The sequence below is a fragment of the Ictidomys tridecemlineatus genome, chromosome 8 (genome assembly GCF_052094955.1).
Source record: "Ictidomys tridecemlineatus isolate mIctTri1 chromosome 8, mIctTri1.hap1, whole genome shotgun sequence".
In the NCBI taxonomy this organism is placed as follows: domain Eukaryota; kingdom Metazoa; phylum Chordata; class Mammalia; order Rodentia; family Sciuridae; genus Ictidomys; species Ictidomys tridecemlineatus.
Window position 1 is genome coordinate 128,557,908 of NC_135484.1, and position 18,691 is coordinate 128,576,598.

Genomic DNA, 18,691 nt, shown 5'->3' on the forward strand with positions numbered 1-18,691 from the left:
TGTATGTTTAACAGGTAGAATTATGCTTTCGCCTTATTTGTTTCTCATGAAATTTCTGGATCTCAAATTGCTATCAAAAGCCGGGTGCGTTGGCCCACGCCAGTAATCCCAGTTTCTAGGGAGGCTGAGGCAGGAGAATCACAAGTTCAAAGCCAGCCTCAGCAAAAGCGAGGTGCTAAGCAACTCAGTGAGACCCTGCCTCTAAATAAAATAGGGCTCAGAATTATGGCTCAGTGGTCGACTGCCCCTGAGTTCAATCCCCAGTACAAAAAAAAAAAAAGAATTGCTGTGCATCTGGAGGCTCAGGTTGTGGCTCAGTGGTAGAGCGCTTGCCTAGCATGTGTGAGGCACTGTGTTCTTTTTTGTTTTGTTTATAGTTTTCTAATTTATTCTTTGTTTCTTTGGTTGTAGAAATTTAAGTTGTGTAACAGTATGTTTCACAATATGCACAAAGAAAAATTAGTGAGATAGGTAAGCAACTTAAAATATGCATCAGAAAGTATGTTATGTATTCACATAGGGGTATTATAATCCAATCATAAACAAAAACAAGTTCCTGTAATTTTCAGCAAAATAGATGGAATTGGATGACATAATGCTATGTGATGAAAGACAGACACAGAAGGAAAAGTATCACATTCTGTTTAGTATCTATTATATATGGCAGCTAAAATAAAATTGATATGAAAGTAGAGTACTGACTCTGGCTGGGACATCAAGTGTAGAAGGGGGGGTTGGACATTATCAGTACATGTGTATGCATTTATGAAATATCACACCAAATTTCATTAATATGCATAGTGGATATGTACTAATAAAATTCATCATCTCACATATTTATTCATTCTGCAGTAAGAACACCTAAAATTCTAGGCTCTTTGGAATTTATAGTATATGATGCACTATTATTAATGATCATCCTCTAGTAACCACCATTCTCTATGCATTCACTGTTTTTTCCCCAGATTCCCCACAAAGAGTATACAATAGATTTCTTTTTGTGTCTGGATCATTTCACTTACCATGAAGTTCTCCAGCTTCATCCATGTTATTTTAAATGGCAGCATATTCTTTGCTTTTGTTACTGGGATTTGAACCTAGGGTTGCTTTGCCACTAACATGTATCCCCAGTCATTTTTACTTTTTACTTTTCAGATAGTATCTTGCTAAACTGATGAGGCTGACCTTGAAAACTTGCCACCACTTCCACCTATAACATCCTTCTTCTTTATTCAGAGACACAAAAGCTGAGTGATAAGTCAGATGTGGTGGCACATTCCCATAACCCGAGGGACTGAAGACTTTGAGGAAGAAAAATCACAAATTTGAAGCCAGCTGCAGCATCATAGTGAGAACCTATGCACCTTAAAAAGATAATCTTAAGAAATAAAAATTATTATATATGTATGCGTTTTTATATATTGACAGGAAAGCTGAGAGTAATCACCTTACACTCAGATGTTAAACATCTTTGTGCCTCTTCTCCATTTATCCTCCCTAGGCACAGTTACCATATTAGAATGTTGTTTTGTTGTATCTCCCCTCCGGAATCTTGACAGGTTTATATGTCCTTACTTCCTGCAATATCTTTTCCACATCTTGCATTTAAGACCTGCATGAGACTGACACCAGGTATCGACAGGTGCTTTGTCTCTTAAGAGTTCCTAGAGATTATCAGCCTCTGTGCACTCCTCTCCTGATAGAGAATAGCTTGAGTTTTGGGGATGGAGTCTCTTATGGGAGCAGCTGGATACCCTGGAGAATACAGAAATATCTCCAGTAAAGCTTTTGAGGCATTGGATTCTATTCTCAGCATTGCACATAAATAAAAATAAAAGTCCATTGATAAACTTTTTATTATTATTATTTTTATTCTACTTAGTTGTACATGACAGCAGAATGCATTTCAGTTTATCGTACACAAATCAAGTGCAACATTTCAATGCTCTGGTTGCACATAGTGTAGAGATGAACCTTTTGTGCAATCATACATGTACCTAGGGTAATTATGTCCATCTCATTCCACCATCTTTCCAACCCCCATAATCCCTCCTCATCCTCCCCTTTGCCCAATCCAAAGTTCCTCCATTCTTTCCATTCCCCACAACAACCAAAAAAATTTTTTTAAATAGCACTTGTGATTGACAAATTATTTAAATAATTGAAAAAAAAAATTAAAAATCAGATAACTGCCAATGATAACGGAACATTGTGTGTTCATAAAATAATTATTGCAAAGTTAAACATGTCAAGTTCCTGCTGAGTATAATTACAGCTGCCATTTTCAAAATTCTTCTTTATTCAGAGACACAATGTGTGGGTAATTTTGGAAGTGTTTTCTTATGTATTTGTAATAATGTTCAAATGAAGAGGAATAGTAGATATTATATCTTTAAGAAAACTGCACACAGCAATCCCAGTATTGCAAAAAATCATAGGTCTTGAGATCAAAAGGTTTTCTTACAATACCTTTTGCAAGTATTCTCCTATCAGGAGTCCAGGATGGAATATAGACTTATAAAAGAATATAACTATATTATATATCTTTAAATAAACTTCACTGAAGAGAGTAAAATGGAATGATGCTGACTCAAGTAACTTCTGAAATTAGTAGTCTATAGACTAAGACAAAAGGAACTGTTCATAGAACAGTACTCCAGTTGATAAAGTTGTTTACCATGGGGATATGGTTTAACAATTTTGAAACTACTATATATGTACACTAGAATTGAACAATCAAATAAATGAATGATAGATAGTGAGACCCAGGTTTCTCAATGGCACCGAGGGTATAGGCAAGAAAGGGAAGGAGACTAGATGGATCCATATGGTAATAGAGTTGGGGATATAAGTATAAACTCATAATTAGTTTGCCATAGATACAAATGAATATGCATATGTGTAGACTTACACTTGAATATGAAGATGTGTTGACTTACAGATGCGTTGACTTATTATGCTTTGATAAATTCATAAGGTGAAAATATCGTAAGTTGAAGATGCATTTAATATCAAAGTTTAGCAACACAGTACACTGTAGAGCATACGTTGTTATTTTTAGGACTGGGTGGCAAGAGCTGCAGCTTGCTGTCACTACTGAACATCTTATAAGAGTACTGTGTTGTGTAAACCAGGAGAAGATCAAAATTTAAATTATGATTTCTACAGAATGTGTATCACTTCCAGACCATGGTATAATCAAAAAATCATAAAGTCAAAACAATTTCTAGATATATAGAGGCATTTATAAATATTCATATAGATGTGCTCTGTATCATGTATATTCATATACATATACAGAGCGCGCTCGAGCACACACACACACACAGTGTTGCTTTCCCAGCTGAGAGAACCTACAAGCAAAAACACCCATTAGCAATAAGGACACCCAGTGCCCTGATTTTGTTTTTTATTTCTGTTCTCCAATGAAACCAGGAACCAAGGCTCCTTGGAGAAATAACTGACTGTAGGATTGGGGCAGGAAATATGCAAGAAAATTCTGGAGTATCTTTTTAGTGCCGGAAAGTAAGAAAGTGCTCAAAAAACAATATAAGACGGGATTATGTCAAGGGCATAGGAGCTAACTGAAAGACCTCCCAATTGCCATAAAACCCTCTGCGGATCTTGACGATTCTTTCTCTGTAGGCACTCTTTTCTTCGGTATTCTGCTGTGAATTCTAGTCACTTCAGCTCCCTGAATATTGATCTCTGTCTCTTTAACTCAGGGACATTGTTTTTCCTCTGTTTAAGTTTCCCTGCCCTGAGCTGCAACCTAGAAACTCTCTAGGCAGTGAGCTGAGACAATCATAGCCCTTACTCATTTTATTTTCCTTTTTTCAGGGATCATTGCCCTGAACTGTCTGTTGTCCAATGTGTGAAAAACACATAGCATACTTTTTGTCCAATTCTTAGTAGTTTAAAAAAGGAGAATGAAATCAGTCCTTTTGAATTATCCAGTTACTCTATCAAAATCTAGAATGGAAGTCCACAGAGTACACTGTGTTAATTATAGAGGTGTTATAATATGGATTATTATCTGACAGGGCTAGATGCTTATCCTATGTTGCTCTTCTCTTAGAGGGTTTCCTTAGCTATTCCTATGTGTTTGTCTTTTATGTAAACTATATAATTAACTTATTTAGGTTGAGAAAAATTGATAGTGCTTTAAAAATTGATAATATATTAAATTTAAAATTTTATTTAATTTATACAGAAAAATAATACATTTACAATGAAATACCCAGTATCCAGGAACACAGAATTAATTACAGACAATTTTTTTAAGAGAGAGAGAGAGAGAGAGAGAGAGAGAGAGAGAGAGAGAGAGAGAATTTTTAATATTTATTTTTTAGTTATTGGCAGACACAACATCTTTGTTTGTATTTGGTGCTGAGGATCTAACCTGGGCCCCGTGCATGCCAGGTGCGCTACCACTTGAGCCACATCCCCAGCCTCAAATTACAGACAAATTTTAAGGATAAAAAAATATCTGTCGACTATGTAGCACATAATAAACACTAAATAAATAGTAGTTCATGGTGGAGTCATCCCTCAGTATCGGTAGGAGATTTGTTCCAGAATCCCCATGAATTGGGGCTGGGGATGTGGCTCAAGTGGTAGCACACTCGCCTAGCATACATGAGGCACTGGGTTTGATTCCCAGCACCACATAAAAATAAAAATATTATTTTCACCACTAAATAAATATTAAAAAAAAAAGAATCCCCACGAATGCCAAAATCTACAGATGCTCAGCTGTCCTTTATTTAAAATGGCACTGTATTGGCATATAGCCTGTGCACATCCCCCTGAATGCTCTAAATCATGTCTAGATTACTTGTATTACATAATAAGATGTAAATAGTTGTTATATTGTTTAGGAGATAATGCCATGAAAAAAAAAGCTGTACATATTCAATATGAACACAATTATTTTTCAAATATTTTCAGTCCAAGTTTGGTTGAATCCACAGATAGGGAGTCAACTGCTCTTTTGCTACCTTATCTGAGTAAATATAAATTAAAAGAAAAAAAATATATATAGTAATTTATAAGAGGAAATCATACACATTGCATTACAGAATATATTTAGAGTTCTTGAACATGATTTTTTAGTTTCTGTGCTCCTTTTGTACTGGAAGTTGCCTAGCCTCAGATTGAGTACCTTTAGTCTTTCCAGAGCTTTCTTTGTTACATCTTTGCTGAAGTTCTTTCTTATCCTCTCCTTTTTCTGGGGGTTGGGGGAGTGAAGGGAAGAACAAGAAAAATGTTCCCAGTCCTTGAAGCCTTTTTTTTAAACTTAAATATAATTTATTATTGATTCTAGAGAATCCAACTTTGTTATTTATTTTCCAAATGATTTCTCAAATAGTACTAAAATATAACAATAATAACTTATATTTGCTTATATCTTTAGTCCTCAAGGAAATCAATAAATTGGCCCCACTGGAAATTGAAATTCTGCAATTTAAAAAACAGAATGAGACTTTCATGTCCTGATTCTTCATTTAAGTGTAGAAGTGAATTACCTAGGGAACTGGTTAAAATAGTTTCTTGGGACTAATTTCCAGAGGTTTTAATCTTGGTTGGTCAGGAGCCTCAAAATGTGCACCTTTGAACAATGCACTCCAAATGATTTTGCTAGTTTTGCGCTTCTGAGAATTGAACCCAGAGTTTCATGTACACAAGGCAAACAGCTCTACCATTGAGCTACAACCTCAGCCCCTCAAATTTCCTTTTGAGACAGAAATTTACTAAATTTCCCAGACTGCCTTCAAACTTGCAATCCTTCTACCTCAGCCTCCAGAGTAGCTGGGACTAGAGGCACACATCACCACACCTGGCTTCAAGAAATTTTGAAGCACATGAATCACATTTGCAAAACTCTGGCTTAAAATGTTACACAAAGGGATGAACTAAAAGTGAGGTCCACCTATGCCATCAACACTTCATTTGCCCTCTGATCAAGGAGAGAAGGGGAGTTGGCTATTAGAAATCTATATTCTAGTTATTTTAGGACACAATCTTATTTAATTAACTAGACAATCCTGTCCAAATATGTATCATAATCACCTCTTTGAAGATGAGGAAACAGGTTCAGTGATGTTTATCATATCATAGTAAGTGGACTAAGTTCAGTTTCAAACCTGAGTCAGTCTGACCCTGGAACCCATGCTTTTCTCATGGTGTCTTTCTTCTATTTTATTAGAGTTGAGGATGAAATTAATGGTCATAGAGCTAAACAGAATTAAGTGACTTAGACTGGTATCAAACCAGTCTAAATAACTGAAATAACTTTCTGTTGTCTCCTTTCTATGAAGGGAAGATACCAGCCTAGAAAAAAGTTGCTTAACTTATTTTATTCTCATAGGAAGAAAATATGAAATAAAACTTCAGATATGTAGGAGGTACTCTGAGAAGAATAAACAGGCCATGTAACAAACTAAATTAATCTCCTTTAAGGCTTTATCTGCTCCACCTTGGAATGCTCTGTTTATTCCATGATTATATTCAAAAGTAAGAAGAGGTATTGTATACCATATCTCTGAACAACAGCTTGATTATGACAGCATCTAATAGCTGCTGAGGGGCATCCTGGAGCTTTATGGATGTGAAGAAGTATTGACATAAAAGTATTGTCTAGTGTTAAACAAGAATTTAGCCTTTAAAGCACTTTCCAAGTAGCTGCTTGTATTTTGCCTTATCCTCAGAAGTGATTTACTCTGAGATATTCTTCATGTGATAGATAAATTGTACAATTTGTTCTTATGTAAGAAACAAAAATAGCCTCTGAATTTAATTAGCACCATGGTTAAACCAGTTGAACAAGAGGACATGAATGACTCTTGTCCTCAAGGAGTTTTCAATATGATTGAAAAGACCAAACAAGCCATATGTACCAAACACTATAGACAAAACCAATGTTTATTCATGACATTTGCAAAGCATTCCCTTCATATCTGAGCTCTGGAAATGTGAGAGCCTTATTAACCTTGGAGAAATTAATTTCTTTAAATTTCAATTTCCTCAACTATAAGATGAGGACAATAATAGTGCCTACTTGTTGAGAGCCACAACCAAGTCAAGATGGTGCCTGGCATTTTGCCAGAAGTAGTGGTTGAGAAGTAATGCCAGCAAGCCTTAAGATGATGATAATTAAGTTAAGCTGTGTATAATTATTAAGATAATGACTGATTGCTGTAACTGGATGATGCTAAATTGAAACAAGCTGTGTATTCAGTTGTGTATATAAACCTCTGCTGTCCAGTAAAAAGGCGACTCCTGCTACCTCGGGTGCCCGCTACTTTTGAGTTCTCGTGGAGTTCCCATTGAGTTCGCGTGGGTTCTGGAATAAAGTTCGTTCCTGCTTGAATCTACAAGTGGCTTGTGACCTCCCGGTTATTTGTGCCCCGCCAGACTGCGGCACCTACTTCAATGAGATGTTAGGAGCATGATATGAGATAATTAAGATACTATCTCATATCACATTCTAGACACATTCTAGAATGTGTTGAATTATTATTCTCATCCTTGTTATTAACATAATCTTTGTTTGCTTTCTGAAAATTAGGAGGGTAAATCCCACTCTCCCCTACTATTAAAATGAGATTAATGAGTGGAAAAATGATGCAATCTATAATCATAGCAAAAATGGTAAATGCAAGACTGATGTGAATTCTCTAAGGAGATTCATTCACCAATGATAGTCTCTAAGGAAGCACTGGCACACTGGGTGAAAACTGGTTTTATCTTCCTTTGACTCAGATTTGGAACCCAAAGAGAATATTTTCTGCTTCTAGAATTCATTCACTCCAGTCAGCCACATCAAGACTTTTGGAGGGTCCTGTTGGAGTCCTGGCCTGATTATACCTGCCCTGCTCCCTCTTTCAGAACCTTTGGAACCAGACCCTTCTGCAACCTTTTTCCTGACTAATCTTCTACGATGATACTTGTTTAATATAAGATCAAATGAAAAGAGGTATGTTCTTGTGATGTCTCTGGCTACCAACACTAGCTAGAGAGCCTGGGGTGGCTTTTTTTTTTTTTTTGGTGTGGAGGGGTGAAGGGTGGGATGGGTTATTTAGTTTTAAGAGAGACAACGAGAGTTTTGAGTTGTGCAAGATCAGTCAGGCTAAGATGCTTCAATGAGCTAACTGAATTTTCATTATGCCAAAACAAATGGCTATAGCTTGTTCATCTTATCTCAGAAGTATGTACAAAAGATCCAGTTGTCTAGAAGAAAAGAAGAAATGAGAGGGCAAGCAAGTCACTAAATATAAATTTTCTATAAGCCCATATTCTCAAGATCGATTTAGGATCAAACAATACAATGACCAATGAGGCAAGGCATTTTTGAGGGGACGGACCTTGATTTGTTATTTTCCACTATTACTTTATAATCAAATTGCTGTCTTTCTTTCAGTTGTAGTTTATTATCTTCTTTGTTTTTCGAGACCTATTTCTCGGCCAGTGTCTACCTCTATGTGTGTCCCAGTCCCTGCCCTTGGTGGTTAAACAGCTATAAGACAAGGATCCTAGCAAAGGATTAAGATAATTTTAAGGTATTTTGTAAATGTGTAGCTGGTAAAATTGACATAGATGTGTCTGGGAGAGGAAGGAATTCATCCTGGGGTGAACCCTCAAGCTAATTCTTACAGGCCAAACTGAAATTTTACCTTTTTAAAGAAGTTTTTGTTTTTTTAAATTAAGTTATCTATTCCAAGAAATTCTTACATGTATATCCCTTTCTGATCATTGTATTTCCTCTCTCCTAGCATCTCAGATTAAAATTTCAGTTTCTTTTAACACCTTCCTCTATCTCATATCCACACTTTGTTCTTGATTTCTAATGCCACGATGCCAGCGAACATTGTATCTTTCCTGTAGCCTCGTTCATAGTTTCTAGAAAGGAAGAGGAATTTATCTGATTAGTATATGCTATAGTATGGATCTTAAATGTTCCCCAAAGACCCAGAAGTTGAAGTCTTAGTTCCCATGATGGTGTAATTGGGAGGCAGTGGGATTTTTAAGAGGTGGGGTCTAGTGGGATATCTTTAGGTTTTTGGAGTATGCCCTCCAAAGGGATTGTAGGACCTCAGTCCCCTCTAAACTCATCTTTGCTTCCTGGTCATAAAGTCAGTTGTTTCACTCTGCTACATGTTCTTGCCATCATATGCTGCCTTGCCACAGCCCAAAGCAACAGGCCAACTGATCATGGACTGGAACTTCTAAAATTGTGAGCCAGAATAAATCTTTTTTCTTTATAAGTTGATTATCTCAGGTATTGTGTTATAGTGATAGAATGTTGACTAACACAGTAAATTGGAAAGATAGAATGGATCATTCTTGAATTAGCCACTTTTCCTTCTCTCTAGTTGAACTCAGGATTAATTTTATTCTGTTCCTCTAGTCCCTGAATTACAGTGGCAGATCTTCTCTCTTATGTGGTTGATGTGTGTGTGTGTGTGTGTGTGTGTGTGTGTGTGTGTATGCAGTTTTGCTGTCCAACTGTATCAATCAGATGGGTAAGCAAGATGGAAAGCAAGATGATTTAATATGCATGACTAAAACCACAATCTCCAAATAGCACTAATAGCAATAAGGTGAACACTTTGATCTCCATGTCTCTGGCATTTTTCATGTTGCTCTGAATTCAGGCAGAGGAAAGAAGTGTTATTAATTAACACCCTTAAAATCTGACCCATCTCTTGGTTTGATCCCTTAATGTTTTAGCTAAATTTTCAGTCATTTTATTTATAAAATATTCTTACTTTAAACTATGATTTCATATTTTATAAATAGCACTCACATTTCTAGAGATTTTATTCATGTTTCATTGTTGCAGTGTCCTCAGATGTCCTCTCCTTTCTACAAGGGTCTCTGTTATATTTGAATTATTTTTTTAACCATGTGTTTTTTTGGTGGGGTGGGGAGGTATACTGGGAATGGAACTCAGGGGCACTCAACCACTGAGCCACATCCCAGCCCTATGTTGTATTTTATTTAGAGACAGGGTGTCACTGTGTTGCTTAGGACCTTGCTGTTGCTGTGGCTGGTTTTGAACTTGCACTCCTCCTGCCTCAGCCTCCTGAGCCACTGGGATTACAGGTGTGTGTCACTGCAACCAGCTGTTTTTTTTTAAAATATTTTTTTAGTTGTAGTTGGACATAACACCTTTATTTTATTTATTTTTTTTTATGTGGTGCTGATGATCAAACCCAGCATCTCACACATGCTAGGTGAGTGCTCTACCGCTGAGCCACAACCCCAGTCCCTGTTTTTGTCTTTTTAATTAGAAGCTTTCCTCAGATATTTGGTTGTTCTGACCTGTTCATATTTCAAAGTGAGACACTAAAATGCTAATTATTAGGGTTGGGTTTGTGGCTCAGTGGTAGAGCACTTGCCTAGCATGTGTGAGGCACTGGGGTTCGATTCTCAGCACCACATATAAATAGATTAATAAACAAAATAAAAGTCCATTGAAAATTTAAAAAACACTTAAAAAATAAAATAAAATGCTAATTATTAGCTAACAGATAAATATATAGAGCCTGGTGGTGGATGGTTTTCACTGTAGGGTTATTAAGTATGGATGCAGCTTTTCATTTAAAAATCTTTATTTGAAATTATAGGTCATTTCAAGCACTGTTTCTCAAATGACAAGTCCTCCAAAATATTGTGTAGCTTGTGTAGGCATGACTATCAATGTAATGATAATTGAGAGGGCTTGAGAATTGAGTGTCTCAGAAATTGATAAGCAAACTGCCACTTAATAGTTCCAATTTCATTGTTTTCTTTTACTCTTGTCCTTAGGTTTGCCTGGTGTCCCCAAGTCCAGAGTGCCTTTAGTTCAGACTTCTTCCAGGGTAGGGGAGAAGCAGAGTTACCTGGTAGTGTGAAAAAATTTGGGTGTCCGGAGCTCTGTTTTTAATACAGTCTCTCAGACAATCTTCTTGTTTTCAATTCCATATCACACCCATCACTTTCGGGGGTCTGGGTCCTCTGATTCCTTTGTCCTTCCAGGTTTGCTTGGTATCTCTCTGAATTGCAATGCTTCCCCTCACCCCTTTTCTTGTTATCTTCTTTCTCATTCTCTTTTTCTTTATGAGTTGTACCTATTCTACCCTTTTAGTGACATTTTAATAGGTGGAGACAAATTCATAGGCTATATTTACCTGAAATCCAGGTCCAATTCTCAAGATCTTATTTTCATGATTCCACCACTTTCTAGATCTTTACCTACAGGTAACTTCTTGCATCTCCAAATACTCTTTATCTTTTACTTCTGTACATCTAGGATGAAATTTAGCACATTCTTTAAAAACAACAACAACTAGGGATTGGACCCAGAGGGGCTTTAACGCTGAACTATATCCTCATCCCTTTTAAATTTTTATTTTGAGACAGGGTTTTGCTAAGTTGCTTAGGTTCTCACTAAATTGCCGAGTCTAGCCTCAAACTAGCAATCCTCTTGCTTTGGCCTCTCAAGTGGCTGAGATTACAGATGTATGCTACTGCACCACACATTTAGCACATTTAAAATTATTATTAGATATTTAGTACATGAAGAGAGGTCCTCGTGTAGAGTTTTCTTGGAACAGATGATGGGTCTGTCTGATTTTCTTGTCCTATGGTGCTTAACACAGTGCACTAAAGTGGGTAGACATATAAGTAACATTAATTTAATGAGTGAATATAAAAACAAATAACTGGATAGTTAACCAATATATTCTTTGAACTTAAGACTACAGTTATGTTTTGGTAATTATTGATATGTTAATTTTCATGCATCTTATGTCTTTTGTGTCATTTCTTGTAGTTATTACCTTGTTCTTCAGAAATGAAGTGCTCAAAAAATAATTTTTTCTAGGTGGGAGGTACAGGAGATGTAGAGCAAATATCTCCAGCACCTAGAATAGTCACTAATACATAATAGGTATTAAAGTATTCTTATTGAATAAATTATTTCCTAAGGCATAAATATTTCTTAAAGTGTGATCCAAAGGTTATTTGAATCATCTGAAATACTGGCTGGAAATGTCAATTCCTGGGTCCAGCAAAGGCTTACAGAATCAAAATCTATGAAAATAAGAGAGATGAATACATATTTTGAATTTTAACTAAACAATTATAAAATGAAGATGAAATAGCTTAAATATGTGCTTAAAGGCAAAATATAGAAGAGTGAAATGAAATAATGAAGTGTAGATGGATTTGTTTATAGGTGCCCAAAAATTAAAAAAATAACAAGCAAATATGAGTAAAATCAGTCAGAAGAGTTTCTTGGGGTTGATATAATGATAATCTTGTCATCACAGTCTGCTCACATTAATTGATTTAACATAAATATTACCAATAACTTTATCATACACTAAAGGAGTTCTGGCAAATAAACATACTTTAAGACCATATTTTAGTCATCTAACAGAAAAAAATCAATTGAAACTACTTCATAGATTCAGTCAGTAAATAAAAACAGGTATCTCTGGTTATGATAAATTTGTATCTAATTTCTTTGGTTAGACAATCTCAGAATTCATTGCCATATACGAAGTCTTCAAATCTCTGCTTTAAGCTAGTAAAATCCTGCAATTTAAAAAAATGTATTATTTTCTCAGATTGTCTTCTAATTGACCTTGACAATGCCTGCTAGAACTTAATCTTGTTTACTTGGAGGGTTTTAACCTTGTTTACTATGGAGGGGGTTTTGAGGAGAACTGGCTTCTTTTTAGCCTATATTCCTCTCAGTAAGTAAGAATAACCTTTTTTCTTCCAGACTTTATTTTTTAGAGGAATTTTAGGTTTGAGCAAAAGGTAGAGATTTCCCATAGTCCTCCTGCCCCTACACATGTATAGACTTCCCCATTATCAACATCCCCTTTCAGAGTGGTGCATTTATTACAACTGATGAAACAACATGGATTCATCATCATTACCCAAAGTCCATAGTTTACATTGGGGTTTGCTTTTGGTGTTGTACATTCTGTGGGTTTGAAAAAATTTATAATAACATGTATCTACCATTATAGAATTATATAGATTAGCTTCCCTGCCTAAAAATTCCCTGTGCTCCAATTATTCATCCACTGAATAATTTACTTCTCCATAGTTTTGTCCTTTACAGAATGTCATATAGTTGGAATCATACCATATGTAGCCTTTTCAGATTGGTTTCTCTCACTAATATGCATTTAAGTTTCCTTCATGTCTTTTCATATAGTATATTAATTTTAGTGCTGAATTTTAATATTTTATTGTCTGGATAGATGATAGTTTTTTATCCACTCACCCACTGAAGAACATCTGAGTTATTTTCATGTTATGTCAAGTATGAATAAAGCAGCTGTAAATATCTGTGTGCTAGTTTTTGTATGAACATAACTTTTCAACTTTGGATAAAATCAAGCAACTGCTGGATCATATGGTAAAATTATGTTTAGTTTTGTAAGAAATTGCCAAACTATCTTGTAAGTGACTGTGCCATTGTGCATCCCCACCAGCAATGAATGGGCATTCCTGTTGCTTCACATCTGCACCAGCATTTGATGGTGTCAGCATACTGAATTTTGATCATTTCAATAAGTTGAACTGGTATCTCATTTCTGTTTTAATTTACATTTCTCTGATGACATATGATGTACAGTATCTTTTCATATGCTTATCTGCCATCTGTATTGCTTTGGTGAAGTGTCTATAAAAGTCTTTGGCCCGTTTTTAAAATCAGGCTGTCTATTTTGTTATTTTGAGTTTTCAGAATTCTTTGTATGTTTGTAACAGTTTTTATCTGATATGTCTTTTGCAGATATTATTTTCCAAGTATGTGGCTTCTCTTTTTATTTTCTTGAGAGGTATAGAATTTTAAGCAAAATGACCTTATCAGATCAAAGGAAGACTGCCTTGGCTACAAGGGGAAGGCGGAGGGTGGGTTATCTTGAATACTCTGGATGCCCTATAGATTCTCATTCTAATTCTTAGAGTCCTATTCTATCTTCGTCAGTTCCCTGACTCACAAGACACCTGGAGAATATTTCAACTCACTTTCTTGTACCACTTTCTGTATTTGTCTTGTTGGCAATGAGGAATGTAATACTAATAACATAAGCAGAAATAAAATATCAGAAGAATGGTAGTTCACAGAATCAATGGGAAGAATGAAGAACAAAATTTGGTAAAAAAAATTTAGAAATAAAGAGAAGCAAGACACAGACAAGCTCCTACCCTAGGAAGGGACTGTGTAGGACACATCCTTTGGTATTGTCATCATGAACCATTATTAGAAATTTAGCTGCTCTGATTTTATGACAGGCCCTTTCGCTCTCTTCATTCCTCTACATGATTTCACTAGGTTCTAATCCTGGATAGGAGCATCTAATTAACTAAACTTAACTGTCTGGAGAATAATACACTGGCCACCTTCCACTGGCTTGTTTTGTCAAAAAGAAAAGACATGACAACTAGTATCCACTAATCTATTGCATAGAGCTTTGATTTAGAAAAAAAAAAGTGAAACAATTTCTGTATTGAAAAAACTTCCCAAATATTTATTTACAATGCTAATTATAATAACTATTCTACTCAATATTATTTTTGTGATTTCTACATACCATCTCTCCCCCATGACATATATTTTTCCTAGTGTTTACAGAACTTTTTCCAACTCAGAATTTTTAATATCACCCTTTTCTTTCTTGATTCTAGCAGGTCTCTTCTTTCAAAATTCAATGAAGCATATGAAAGAAAGTTTTCCAGTGGATTTTATTCTTATGGGCCTTACCAAATATCCATGGCTGGATTTTCCTCTCTTCTTTGTCCTCCTGGTGTCTTATATGTTCACATTGTTGGGAAACATTGCTATTATTCTGGTCTCTCAACTAGACTCCCAACTCCAAAATCCCATGTATTTCTTCCTTACCAATCTTTCCTTTCTGGATCTCTGTTTTACCACAACAACTGTACCTCAAATGCTGTTCAACTTAGGGGGGCCCAACAAGAACATCACTTATATAGGCTGCATGGCCCAGGCCTATATATTTCATTGGCTAGGCTGTACGGAATGTATCTTGCTAGGTATCATGGCCTTAGATCGCTATGTGGCCGTGTGTAAGCCTCTGAGGTACTCTGTAATCATGGATCATAAGCTCTGCCTACAGCTGTCCAGCACTGCTTGGCTCACTGGTCTGGCTAATTCACTGCTGCAGTCCACACTTACACTCCAGCTGCCCCTGTGTGGGAACCAGGCACTGGACCACTTTTTTTGTGAGCTGCCTGGTCTTATTAAGATGGCTTGTGGGGACACCATAATCAATGAGATTATTTTAGCAGTAGTGGCAACCCTCCTGATAATGGGTCCCCTCTCCATGATTCTTATCTCTTATACTTACATCGCCAGAGCTGTATTTCGAATCCCTTCCACTTCTGGGAGACTTAAAGCTTTCAACACTTGCTCCTCACACTTATTGGTGGTGTCTTTATTTTATGGGCCTGGGATCTACATCTATATGCAGCCCTCAGGGGATGGTTCTCAAGACCTTATCAAAGTCTTGACTCTGTTTTACTGTGTTATTACTCCGATGGCCAATCCATTCATCTACACTCTGAGGAACAAAGAAGTTATAGAAGCTATGAGGAAGTTTTTAAGGAAGGCCATTTCATCTAAAAGAATATGAGAAAATATGTCTTATTTTGAATGGGAAGGTCCAAGAATACCTGCAATGTCTTCTTCTTAGTATATGTTCCAGTAAAACCATGCTCAAAAGTCAAGAAAAACTTTACTTATAGAGATTTGCACCTAACAAAACAACTAAAGAATACTTTGATACTACTTTTAAACTTTTGGTATGGTGTCAGTAAAAAATTCCAAGGGCATCTGAACTTTTGGAATAAACAAAGCTGAAAGTCATTACCTTGAAAATTGTCTCACTGTGTTGAAGATTTAAAAAATCTGTAAAAAATTAAAACTGCATGAAATTCTCTGTAAAATGCAAAGTTACTTTTATGAGTTCTTAAATCTAATTTTTAAGTACTTACCAAATAAGCAGAAGGAAATATCAAAGGAAACACTATTATTAAATAATGTTGATCCTATAGGATGTTTGTATGGTGAATAATAAATTTGGGTCCACATTTCATATTACAAATTATAATAAACTATATTTGGATCAAAATGTTAAAAATTTAAAATTCTTTCCATCAAAAAATAAAATGTATTCCACAGTTGTGGAAGAGAAATACATTTCTGAGAATTGATTATTATTATTAAAGAGGATTTATTTAAAAATTGAGAGAACTGTGTATAACAAACTAAACATTAAAACTGAAGTTATTGTTTATAAAAACTATAGCCAATATTACCTATCAAGTAGGTAGGGATATATATAATCATTAAAAAAGCAATAGTAAATGAATAAATCCATAGATATTTTATTTGTGAGGGAACATAGGTAAGATATCATTATATGACAAAACTAAGTTTTACAAGAAAAAATTTTAAAAAACAAACAAGAGTACATTATATGACAAAACTAAGTTTTACAAGAAAAAATTTTAAAAAACAAACAAGAGTACAAACTGACATGGGTTCCTAGATTTTTCTGCCAATTCAAGTTGTGAAACGTCATAAACATGATCTTTCATGTTTATTTATTATTTATTCGTCATGGAATTCAGAAACTAATTTTTAAAATATTTATGAGAAATGTTTTAGGATATGGAAGTTAGCTGAGTCCTGTTATCTGGAACAAAACAAAACCCCAAAGAAAGAGGTTTGAGAGCTAAGGCTAGAGCATAATCTGGGAAAATCTCTCTCCCATTTTACATAAGAGAATCCTAACCCCATCATCATCATTGATGCAAATGCAAGAAAAATAGAATATACATTCATCTTTGAATTTCAATAAGTTACTGGCAAAATAGAAAATAACATGGTAGCATATTATATTGTTATTTTAATAGAAAAATAGCCACATAATTCCAATTTCTATCAGTTGAAAACTGACTGAACTTTGAATGCTATAAGCAAAATGGAGTCCTATGCAGCTGTAAAAGGGGTAAAGAAAATGACCAATTATTTCTATAGAGTGAAACCAAATATGTAGTGTTAAGTAGAAATGAAAGCAAGGCACAACACAATGTATATAATATAACCTTTTATAAGGAATGGAGAACATACAATATAAAAATGAATTTTCTTATATTTGAGAGAAAAAACTGAAAACACGAAGCAAATTTAATGAAAAGGTAAAAGAAGAGAATGTGAGGAAGGAAGAGAGATGGGAATTAGACATCCCCAATACATCTTATTACATAACTTATACTTTAGTAATTATAAAGTGTTTTAAAATATTCACTTATTATTTTTTGTGGTGCTGGGAATTGAACCCAGGGTCTCATGCATGCTAGGCAAACTGTCTACCACTGAGCTACATTCCAAGCCCTTAAATGTTTCAACAATATTACTTACATAAAATATTTGAAAAGAAATTGCTCCCTAAAAACCTGAAAACAAACTGAAATGAAAACCTCACTATATATCAAGTTGGTGATGTAACAATACACAGGGAAGAAAAAGAAACTTTTTAGTTGACTCTAGAACACAACACATACTACATTCTTTTCTCCCCCAGACTTCTTGAGATATAGTTGACTCTTAAAAATTTTATGTATCAAAAATTTTATGTTTCAACATATGTACACATAATGAAATACCAAAACCAAGCCAATTAACATGTCTATCACCTTGCATAGGTACTGTGTGTGTATGTGTATGTGTGTGTGTGTTTGTGTGTGTGTGTTTGTGTGTGTGTGTGTATATAATGTGTGTGGTAAGAACACTGAAGATAGGGGCTGGGGCTGTAGCTCAGTGGCAAAGTACTTGCCTAGCATGTGTGAGGCACTCGTTTGATCCTCAGCACCACATAAAACATAAATTAATAAACAAAGATATTGTGTGTCCCTCTGCAACTAAAAAAAATTTTTAAGAACATTTAAGATCTACTCTCTTAGTAAATTTCAAGTATACAGTCTGATATTATTAACTGTAATCACCATGATGTACATTAGATTCCTAGATCTTTTTTTATCCTGTCTAATTTAAAAGTTGTACCTTTAAAAAAAATCAACATTACTCCACTTCTCCAACTTCCAGCCCCTGGCAACCACCATTCTATTCTACTTCAATGAATTAAACATTCTTAGATTTCACATATAAATGAGATCATGCAGTATCTATTCTTTCTGTGGCTGGCTTATTTCACTTAGCATAATGCCCACCAGTTTCATTCATGCTATCACAATTGTCAGTGTTTCCTTCTTTAAGGATGAATGAATGATATTCCATTATGTAGTGTGTTTGTATGTACATGAGTGTGTATTATATTAAACCACATATTCTTTTTCCATCCATCTGTTGATAGACAGGTTGATCTATATCTTGGCTATTTTGAATTATGTTGCAAAGAACATGGGAATACATATATCTCTTCTTCAAGGTACTGATTGCATTGCTTTTGAATATATACCCAGAAGTAAAATTGTTGGATCATATGAAAGTTCTATTTTAACTTTTAAAGAAACATCTACACTGTTTTCCATTATGACTAATTATGTTCTTACCAAAGGTGTTTAAAAATTCCTTTTCTCTATATCTCATCAACACTTGCTATCTTTTTTCTTTTGGGTAATAGCCATTCTAACA

At 35.1% G+C, this 18,691-nt stretch overlaps 1 protein-coding gene across 1 annotated transcript in view; it reads left to right on the plus strand.

Moving 5' to 3' along the window:
- Positions 1-15,665, plus strand: part of LOC101968516 (olfactory receptor 2B11) — a 32,389-nt gene extending 16,724 nt beyond the window's left edge. The window contains exon 3 of the mRNA XM_005341923.2: positions 14,698-15,665. Within this exon, the coding sequence (XP_005341980.2) occupies positions 14,698-15,665 (968 nt within the window). The remainder of the gene's footprint in view (positions 1-14,697) is intronic.
- Positions 15,666-18,691: the final 3,026 nt, after the last annotated feature.